This window comes from Onychostoma macrolepis, chromosome 16 (genome assembly GCF_012432095.1).
Source record: "Onychostoma macrolepis isolate SWU-2019 chromosome 16, ASM1243209v1, whole genome shotgun sequence".
In the NCBI taxonomy this organism is placed as follows: Eukaryota; Metazoa; Chordata; class Actinopteri; order Cypriniformes; family Cyprinidae; genus Onychostoma; species Onychostoma macrolepis.
The window spans coordinates 3,437,693-3,448,686 of record NC_081170.1 but is presented as its reverse complement, the minus strand read 5'-3'; the positions used below and the strand labels follow the sequence as shown (position 1 = coordinate 3,448,686).

Sequence of the window (10,994 nt, the reverse complement as noted above, 5' to 3'; positions counted from 1 at the left end):
GATGGAAGTCCTCAAAGGAGTATATCAAACTCCAGAGCATGCACTTTTCAAACAGCCCTAAATAGCCGACTTCCTGTTGGGTCGGAGCCTATGACATGAAGCGCGAAAGTTGTTCAGCTCAATGAGATCTATATGTGTACCGAGTTTCATATGAATACATCCAAGTATGTGTGAGCTATACATCAAGTTTTCAGACTGTGTTCCAGGGGGCGCCGTAGAGCCCCTGTGCCACGCCCGGGTCCCAGCCTGGGCAGCGTCCTGATCATTGCAAATTCCAACGTGTGTGCAAATTTTCAAGAGTTTTTGAGCACGTTAAGGCCCCCAAAAACCCCCAGAAGGTTGAAAGAAAATTAAAAAAAATAATAATAATCCTTCGAAAATCAAGAGGGCCCTGCGCCTTACTGGCTTGGGTCCTAATAAAATAATATAGAAATAAACATGATTGCTGTTTAACCCCCGATTGATTTACAAAAAGATCTTTAATTTATTATCAGTCTTGTCCACAAAACATAAATCTGTTAAAAAAAAAAAAAAGAAAATTGGAAATTATGTCAGTACAGAAAATATATCAAAGTAAACAATATAAACAAAATGCTATTTAAATATATATTGCATTTACTTTTGAATAAAAACATATTACATAAAAAAAACCTTATAAGTAGGAGCTCAACAGGAAATAAACCGTTTTCATGCTTTTAAGTTTGTTAGTAAAAGTTTTACCTCTTAAAACTACTCCAAATCACATTTTTAAAAAAAAATGTATAACAATTATTTTACATGCATTTTTCATTATAAGTAGTAAAAACATAAAAGAAATAGTTACCTGTCAGTTGTCAGTCAGTTCATGCCTAGTGGCAACTCACATGCCGACCCTTTATGTAAGTTAAAACAGCGGTTCTCAAACATGGAGACCCCCAACCACTGTGTATGTCCCTCATAGGCCACACCCAGTTCAAGTCTTGCAGACTCAATCAGGTGTGTTAAATGAGGGAGAGTGGTTGGGGGTCCCCAGGACAAGTTTGAGAGCCACTTAATTAAAATACTAATTACATTCTTATTTTTGTCAATAACTGTCATCATCAGTGCCTGTGTGTCTTCATGGAGCAATATCAGTCCGCTTTAAGACTGGACGGCCTCTGTATGTTGCTCTCGGCCAAACTCTTGTTTTGGAAGCCATATTTGAGAAGGGTCCAGATGACAAGATAGACATGGTGACGTGGGACCGCAAGAGAGGAAGGGACAATGTCAGACTGTCACACGGAAACAGAATATCTTTGGAGAAGGGAGATGCACTTCTGCGGGTCACTGATGTTGCAGAAGAGGACTTTGCGGTCTACAAGGTCACCGTTACAGACAGTAATGGATATCAGCAGGACGACTCAATAGAAGTGCGAAAGATAGGTAAATGGGTTACATTTTAACTATGCAAATGTTGTTTTACAACTGACCTGTGCACCAGCTGTTTTGAATAGTTTCTTCACATGCACAGCTATTTAAATTTTAAGGCAGCATGTCATGCAAAAAAACTAGTTGAACAGGATGTTTTCTTCTTTTCTGACGTACTTTTTCTTTTCTTTTCAGTGGAACCTCTAAAGGCGTCAATTATGCGTGTGCTGGAGTGTGTTGTGGGTAATCGCAGCATGACGCAGTGGGACAGCCCTCAGTTTTCATGGCTGGTTGATGACGTTGCAGTAACCAATCAAACCGCCCTGTTAGAAGATGGCAGTAGACTAGACATCTCTGAGGTTAAGGGCGTTAACTACACCTGTATCATCAAGAGTAGCCTGGGGACAGTGACTACGCATTATCAAATACCAGAAGGTATTGTTCAATGTTAAGAATGCATGGCGTTTTTCTTAATTTTGAGAGGTAAATGTCCCATTTAAATGTCATTTTTCACCCTAAAATGTTCACCGTACCATGCAAAAAACATCAAGAGAAAAAACATTTTTGGAAACACTTTACAAAAACGTCCCATTAGTTAACATTTATATTAACATGTCCCATTAGTTAACGCATTAACCAAAATTAATTAACAATGAGCAATATATTTGTTACAGAGTTAATTAATGTTTGTTGACATTAATTAATGACAGTGTTGGGGAAAGTTACTTTTAAAAGTAATGCATTACAATATTGCTTAACTCCCTAAAAAAGTAACTAATGGGGTTACTTTCATGGAAATTACTTTTTATGGTTTTTATGCTCATTTTTCTCATCTGGGCTAGGCTTGCTTGTTTGTTTTTCATTTAAAAAAGTGGCAAATGTAAAAACCTTTCAGACCAAAAGTGAAATGCATGAGCCTCAGGCTGAAGGAAATGTAAATTCACATCTGTACAGTAGAGGACGTAGATCAAACAAACCTTTCATTTGTGCTGCCATTCAGGATCGCATGTTACGTGACGGAAATGTATTTATTTTCCTCATTAGTAAGTCGCTTCAAATAAAAGCATCTGCTAAATGACTAAATGTAAATATATAAAGGATAATTGTGCTATTTATCATATTTAATTATTGCAGGTTTGCATATTATTACAAATTATCGGATTAAATCTTTTTCTTTTTTTTTTTTTTTAATCGTGGGCCACTTTGATCTAATCTGATTTGCACCTCATTTCATTTAAGTGGATATGGCCAAAATTATCCACAAATAATGCTTGTTTTTAAATAATGCATAAGTAAATGTTGAAATGAAATAAATTTTTTAATTATTAGTTCATAATGTGTACCTGTGTAGTTAACAAATTAAACTGTATTGTAAAGTGTTACCAAATATTTTACATATGAAAAGTGACCATATTCAAAGGCTTTTGCAAAATTTCTGCACAACCCTAATAAGCCTTTGTTGATTCATTACATCACAACCAGCTCGTCTATGCAAATTGTCCTCACCACTTTTGGATGGCAGCTCATAGAACGGTAGTCAAACAAGAAAAAAGAGAGAGGTTCTTTAATTCTTCTGTGCTAAATTTGGGGTCTCTTTCTCAAACCTTCCAGCGCCACTAGAGCCAAATGTTTACCTACATAACGTCTTAAGTACATGGCTTAAATAAATGTTTCCCTCTTTATTTCTTCAGTGACACTGGTGCTTTCAGGTTCTGCCCACAAGATTTTCTACCATTCTACCTAAAAAAACACTTAACTTAAACTAATCCCGTCAGGATCCTGCCCTCTCTGTCTTGTTTGTTTTGTCACTGTCTAATGTTTGTTCGTGTTGTGTGTGAGCTCTGTCTTTGTTGTCTGCCATGTGCTCCTTTCATCCTGCCTCCTTGTTTCCTGTTGCCACGCCCCCTTGTTTAATCCTTGTTTATCTGAGTGTTGTCACCTGTTCCTCGTGTTCTCCTCTCCTTTTATATGGTTCTCCAGTTCGTTGTGCGTACATCAGTGTTTGCAAGCTCTGTCTACCAGTCCTGTGATTCGGCGTATTCCCAGCCTTGTTGTTTTAGTCTCTCGTCAGCCCCTAGTCTCATCTCATCTCATCTCGTCTTGTCTCGCCCTGTCCTGTCCTGTCCTGCAGGCTGAGATCCTGGTCGGCTCCCTTTTCCTGCCACCTGTGCAGTACTTGCGAGACCTTGAGTGTGGAGTGGCTGTGCCACATGTTCCAGTCTGGCCACCGCTGCTAACCACCAGCCTCGAGCTGCGCAGCCTTCTCTGCTCTCTGGTGGACTACCATCCTGGACTGGACTCTGGCCGTTCTCTCAGTCTACCCGTCTACTTGTCTTTCCCTGCCTATTGTTTGGACCGTGTTCACGCCCTTCCTCACCTTCTGCTGTCTTGTCAGTAGTGTTGTAAATAAACAATCACCACTCGACTTCCGGTTACGGCGCGCAACTATTAGGTCACACTGATTTGAGCTGACGCTAACTTTCTTAAAATGAATCCTACAAAGCGATCAAAACATACCAGCAAGCGGTGAAAACTAAAAGAAATAACTCTGCAAGTGACCATGCCACCAAAAAACATAAAGCCAGGGCAACAGCTGAAACCACAAACTGGCTCTGACACCGTGGAACAAGTGGGCAAGATGACTCCACAAGCTCAATTCTCTTGGCCATCCAGTCATTAAGGGATGATATGACTAAGCAATCCTCCGATATGCTTGAAGCTATCAATGGTTTTAAAACAGAGCTGATGTCACATTCCAAAGGAATCGGAGAGGCCGCAAACGGAGGAGGATGTTTCTAAGAAACTGGAGCAGAGATTCAAGACCTGGAAGATCGCGTTCAAATCTAAGGAAGATCGGCCTACCGGAGAAAGCGGAAAGCTCGGACGCATGTGCTTTTCTGGAGGATTGGCTCCCCAAAGTTTTGACACACTGCTTTTCCACAACTCCTGGAAACATCCCAGGCCAATAGTGATGAAGTTCCTGAACTATAAAGATCGCGAAAGATTCTGACTTTACTAGTTTTGGCCCCCCTTGCCAAAACATTGAAAACTAAACCTGGCTGTTATAAATCTCAGGTATTATACAGGTACCTATTTGGAAATTTCTGATTTCTTTATCTCTTTTCTCCTTAACAAGGGTAAAGTTTTTGGTTAATTCGTATTATTTGTAGCGTTTTCATTAGCTACAAATTCATATAGGCTTGCTCCACATACTGTGGATCTATTGTTTTCCATAACCAAAGTTTGGAACGGGGGTTCTATTTGTGCAGTTTGTTCAGGGAAATGCACAGTTGTTTATGGTGTTGTTTTGTTGTTGTTGTTGTGTCTCTTTCTTCTCTGTGTGTGGGTGTGTTTGTACTCTTTCCTTCTTCAAACAAACAGTCAAATCATTGGTTGCAGAGATTCCTTATTCCACTCAATTTAAGCTTAAACATGTATGTTAGAGTTAAAATTTAGTAGTTGGAATGTAAGGGGATTGAATAAGATGGTCAAATTGAAACCAGTATTAGATAGGATTAAGCAAATGAGGTTCACTCATCTGTTGAGAGAAAACACAAGTCGAGTTTCAAAAAGGTGGCCTGGGCAGGTTTTCTCTGCACCATATACCTCTCGTGCTCGAGGAGTTATGATACTTATCCATAAATCGGTTCCCTTTCAGATGCACAAACAATATATTGATGCACGGGGTAGATTCATAATTCTTAATGGATTAATCGTGAACACACCTATAACCCTAAAAGAAGTATATACGCTCCCAATGAAGATGATCCCTCTTTCTATCAAAACAGTTTTTTATACAATATCAACATATTCAGGACAATACGTAATTGGAGGGGATTTTAATTGCATATTGGATATACAAATTGATCGCTCTACAGGCACAGACAGCTGTAGCATATTTGCTTTACGAGATGAACATAATTAATCATAACGGGTTATCAATTATATATCCATCTTCAGGAATTAGCTGTAGTATTAATAGTACAATAAAATGATTAGTTCGTCCGCAGTACGGACCCGTCTATTGACTCTAAGGAAAATTATTTCTCTGGCCACGACAGATCATTTCCTTACTGAAACATTGCTCCCCGAGCATGTAACAAGACCGGACGTTAAAGTGACCTCGTTCTGAGAGCAGCAGACACAGACAACCAAGCGTGAATACATATGGATGTTTATTAAACTACACTACAGGGGAACATGCAACATCGAACTAGACACAGACATACACACGTTAAACATGGATGCCGACGCAAGGAAGAGAGAGAGAGACCGAGTATGGCAGGATTTACATATCAGCTAACTACAACCTGTTAAGAACCATCAGATAATCACATCACCTTAATTAAAAGGGGTTGAAGCCTAGAAGTGCATCTAGATAGTTAACAAGCGGTTACTTGCATGGGTTTTGTGGGTGCTGAGTAAAGCATCCTGGTGCTTAATGCGTAGATTCCTGGTGAATTCCTTTAGGAGTGAAAGCTTCGTCAAGCTTCAGCCATGGGTTGATTAGTCCGAAGTGAATCGACAAAGTTACTGAACTTAAAACTGCCAGAAGATTGGACACCTGAATATGAGTGTTTAGAGCTTACTAATACGAATAACGAGTGGTAACTAGGCTAATATAATAAGGAAACATACAAACAACATGCATATACCAGATACATTTGTAACTGATTAATTATGGTCTAAATGAAGAAAGTGCCTCTATGTGTGTGTTATGTATCTTGTAATCTTGGGGGTAGTCCACAGGCCTGGTACCGAGGGTCATTTAGTTCTCTTGGAATGTGTTTGAAGTGCGAAGGAAAGACAAGATAGTCGATCTGTTTAGCATCTTTTTGACAGTGGGGGGGACAACCCTTGGCAATTAGCACCCATATAACGGTAGAATGTGGGGCCAGGCTGTGAATTATATGCAAATGTCAAAAGGCTAAAAGGGTCTCTTAAGACATAAAGTCCCAGCGACCATCAAGGATCATAAGCAGATGTTACACAGCACTCATCGTCATTAATAATGCTCGTAGAGTCCTAAACGTATTATATAAAAAGCAAAATGCTAAAGACCATGCAATTCTGTCTTTAGATGCTGAAAAAACATTTGACAGAATTGAGTGGAATTGCCTGTTTGAGTCGCTTAGACGCTTTGGATTAGGAACAAAATATTTAAAATGGCTTAAACTTTTATACAATGAACCAAGAGCTCAAGTTATAACAAATTATAATATTTCAAAGCTATTTAACCTGGCTAGAGGTACAAGGCAAGGGTGCCCGTTATCACCTTTATTGTTTTTATTTGCAATTGAACCCCTGGCCGTGACTATTAGAAAAAGTCTAGACATGAAGGGTATGAAGATAGGAGAGAGGGATCATCGTACACTATATTGCCAAAAGTATTGGGTTACCCCCTTCTAATGATCCACCCCCCAAGTCCTAATTCAAGCTGAACACCTCTGGTGTGACTTTAAATGCAGGTCTTGAGCCATAAACTCTTTACCAAACACCAATGACTTGTACATACACTATATGGACAGACGTATTGGGACACCCCCTTCTTTAGAACAGAAAAAGGCACTTCCAAAACTGTGGCAACAAAGATGGAAACACAATTCATGTATTTAAAAATTGTATTTCCATCTCTGTTGCAACAGTTTTGGAAGTGTCTAAAATGACTGTACCCATATGTGCAAGTCATTGGTGTTTGGTGATGAGTTTTTGGCTCAAGATCTGCATTTAAAGTCACACCAGAGGTGTTCAGCTGCTTTCTGCAGACCAGTCAAGTCCTTCCACACTGACTCAATCAATCATTTATTTTTGAACCTTGCCTTATACACAGAAGCATTGTCATGTTAGAATAGAAAAGGGTCCTGTCCAATCTGTTGCTTTAATATTAGAAGCACACAATTCCCTAGAATATCATTATATGCTTAAACATTAAGATTTGTATTCATGGAAATTACTAAAGTAGTCAAACCTGTTCATTAGAAGGGGGTGACCCAATACTTTTGACAGTATAGTGTATATCTCTGTCCGTAGATGACATTGTTCTATTTCTAACCAATTTGAAGAACTCGCACTTATAAATATTATGGGAAAATTTGGAAGTTTCTCGGGCTGTAAAATCAATAACAGTAAAAGTATTCTGCAATTACTAAATGATCAAGAGAGAAAAGACCCCTCGAGTCATACACAATTTACCAATGAATCTGGTGATTTCTCTTATTTAGGGATTAAAATTACGCCTAATATAGATAATATAGTTCCCTCTAATTATGATCCTTTACTGGAGGGAGTTATGGAATCTTTGGACAAATGGAGCACAATGCCCACTTCCTTAGTGGGGCGTATAAGCATAATTAAAATGTCGATCTTACCTAAATTTCTATACCTTCTTCAATCTATTCCTCTTCCACTACCCAATACTTTTTTTTTTTTCTACCCTCAAAAAAGCCTTTACCAGGTTCATATGGATTAATAAACGACCTCGGCTACGTCTATCCCTCCTTTACCTACCATACGATCGAGGAGGGCTTCAAGTGCCAAACATAAAACTATACTACTGGGCGGCACAGCTTCGAACGGCTATGTTTTACTTCTCCACAGACCATATTGAGAAAGAAGAATTGTCACTCCCCTTACAATCATATTTATACTCTGCAGAAGTTAAAATACTTAAGAAATCCACTCGTAATCCCTTCCTTAGAAATACCCTATCAGTTTGGCATGAGGCCCATTCATTTTTGGAGGAGACAATATCCATCTCTCCCTTCTCGCCAATATGGGGCAATAACTATTTTATCCATGGAAGAAATGATAAAAACTGGCAGGTGAAAGGATTGAGTATGGTTAAAAAAACTTATATGAAGGAAGTACACTCATGACCTTCCAGCAGTTGGTTACAAAATATAATCTTCCAAAAAAAACACGTTTTTAAATACCTTCAAATTAGAAGTTATATATATATTCAAGAATTAAAACCTATTCGGAACCCCAACACTCTACTTTAGAACAAATTACTTTAGATAGTGGAATGGTCTCCTTGTTTTATAAGACATTACTGGCTCTCAATCATATCTTGCAGCGTGGAAACGAGACCTTCAGGTCAGATCACCGTGTCTTTCAGCTCAAACCCAATCTATTAATACTAGGTGTAGAATACTACAATACAAATGGATGATGAGGACATGCATTACCCCTGTTAAATTACATAGGATTAATCCTAACATTCCGCATAATTGCACAAAATGTAAAGATGAAATTGGTACATTGTTTCATTGTATGTGGGAGTGTAGGGAGCTGCGAATCTTCTGGAAGGAGGTTCTTAGTGTGGTCTGTGAAATGACCAGAGAAAATATTCCTTTGGAATCAAAGCTTTATTGCATATATGTGACCCTGGACGACAAAACCAGTCTTAAGTGTCAATTTTTCGAAATTGAGTTTTATACATCATCTGAAATATGAATAAATAAGCTTTCCATTGATGTATGGTTTGTTAGGATCGGACAATATTTGTTCGAGATACAGCTATTTGAAAATCTGTAATCCGAGGGTGCAAAAAAAATCACAATATTGAGAAAATCGCCTTTAAAGTTGTACAAATGAATTCTTAGCAATGCATATTACTAACCAAAAACGATGTTTTGATATATTTACAGTAGTAAATTTACAAAATATCTTCATGGAATATGATCTTTATGATTTTTGGCATAAAATAAAAATCTAGAATTTTGACCCATACAATGTATTATTGGCTATTGCTACAAATATACCCCAGCGACTTAAGACTGCTTTTGTGCTCCAGGGTCACATATACCCTGAAAGTATGTCAGTAAATGCAACCAAAAAGAAGCTCGTATAGATTTCAGTTTAATACAAGCTAAACGTGTTATTGCTTTAGTATGGAGAAACATCCAAGACCTGTTCTTTCACGGTGGATTAAAGAAATGTCTGACAACCTTGCTCTTGAAAAATTAACATATGCAATAAGAGCTAAAGCAGAGGTTTTTAAAAAGGCGTGGTCCCCTTTTAGGCTATTTGTAAATATATAGATAAAGTGGAATGTTATGTAATGATGACTGTAATTTGAAATCCAATGTGCTATTTTTTTTTTTTTCAACATCTATGAATGTTATTTCATTATCCTTAATTTATTTTATAACTTATTTTTAATGTTATTTTCTGTTTGATAAATGTAGGGGTGGGAAAGTATACTCTGTAATGTTATATAATTTGATATTCTGTAGTGTTCATGGGGGTTTTGTACATTAAAATGTAATTCATTTTTTTTTTTTAAACTAAGTTGAAAAAAAACAAAACAATCACCACTCATTCTCCATTTAAGTCAAAGTTTAAGTTTTTTTTTTTTTTCAATCATATTTCATGTTTTCATGTAGTGTGCATTAAATCACTGCTATGTTTGGGCCCCATAATTGTAATTTCATTGTATGCTGAATTTCTTTAGCTGTGAGAGTGATGTCAGTCAGCTTGTCTTCAGCTGGTGTTAATGTTTTGTGTTGGACTCTCATCAGAATCTCAGACCTGTTGTAAGGGACTGGTTGCAGTTGGAGCAATCGCACTAATCGCAGTCACGATCTGTGTGTCTTGGTAAGACCTCTACTCCTTTACATTGTGTCTTTTTTGCTGGGAGATATATATATCAAATATTCACAGTAGATCTTTGAATATTTGGATAATATAAATGTAGTTTGTATTTGGCCAATGCGTTTCATTAGACTAGTTTAATAGTGTCTCTGATGTAGACTTCGATAACACAAATGGTGTTCGAGTTGCCAAATTTGATTAACTGAACTGATTTGAAATTTTTTGTCATCACTCAAAAATGTTAACTAAAGTCTCTATAAAAAAAAACATTTTTGTGACTTGAAACAACGTTACCTGAAATAAAGTTTTTAAAAATATCAACTTTTCTATTCAAGCTAGTTGCAAGGAAATATTTCTCATTTTCATTTAGTTTCTCTTGATGTACCAAAATAAAAATTAATAAAAGCTCTATAAAAAGAACTAATAAAAATTACAGTATTAATAAAAACTACAATTTTATCTCAGTGATACTAAAATAACACTGCTCTGTATGGCATATATATATATATATATATATATATATATGTAGTTCAGTACTTGCAAATAAAAAATGAAGACTGAAATGCATCAAATATTGTCTGAAATGCTGAAAAATATATTTAGATGCAATATTTTACCTTCATCGTTCAGACCTAGTCTGTTTACTTTAAACTCCTTTTCACATTTTTTTTCAGGTTAATTGTCAAGAAGAAGAAGGAGAAGAAGGAAGGAGCAGGCAGAGAAAATCAAGCCCTCTCACCCATGACGACACAACCTAATTCCACAAATTAAGCTAACCTAAGATCACAGCTGCACATGCACTCACAGAGAGCATTTGATTTGATTTATTTATTTCTATTTATTTAAAAAATGTTATTGTTGTAATTTTTTTTGATGGATATATTTTAACTATATTGGTACTGCATTGCTGTTATCATATGCTTTTCCCACTGTTTTTTTTTTTTTAATGTAAAAAAAAAAAAAAATGGTATTTATTTATTTTTTGAACGATTGTCCATTCATATTGTGACTCT

General features: G+C 36.9%; 1 protein-coding gene across 3 annotated transcripts in view; it reads left to right on the top strand.

Moving 5' to 3' along the window:
- LOC131521467 (uncharacterized) overlaps positions 1–10,978 on the top strand; it is a 12,970-nt gene extending 1,992 nt beyond the window's left edge. For 2 of the 3 annotated variants that reach the window (XM_058746197.1, XM_058746198.1), the window contains exons 3-6: positions 1,084–1,401; positions 1,582–1,821; positions 9,909–9,984; positions 10,656–10,978. In XM_058746197.1, coding sequence (XP_058602180.1) covers positions 1,084–1,401; positions 1,582–1,821; positions 9,909–9,984; positions 10,656–10,752 — 731 coding nt within the window. In that variant the 3' untranslated portion in view covers positions 10,753–10,978. Of the gene's footprint in view, positions 1–1,083; positions 1,402–1,581; positions 1,822–3,517; positions 9,889–9,908; positions 9,985–10,655 lie in introns of those variants that run through there. The other variant, XM_058746199.1, reaches the window with a different exon arrangement.
- The last annotated feature ends 16 nt before the right edge of the window (positions 10,979–10,994 follow it).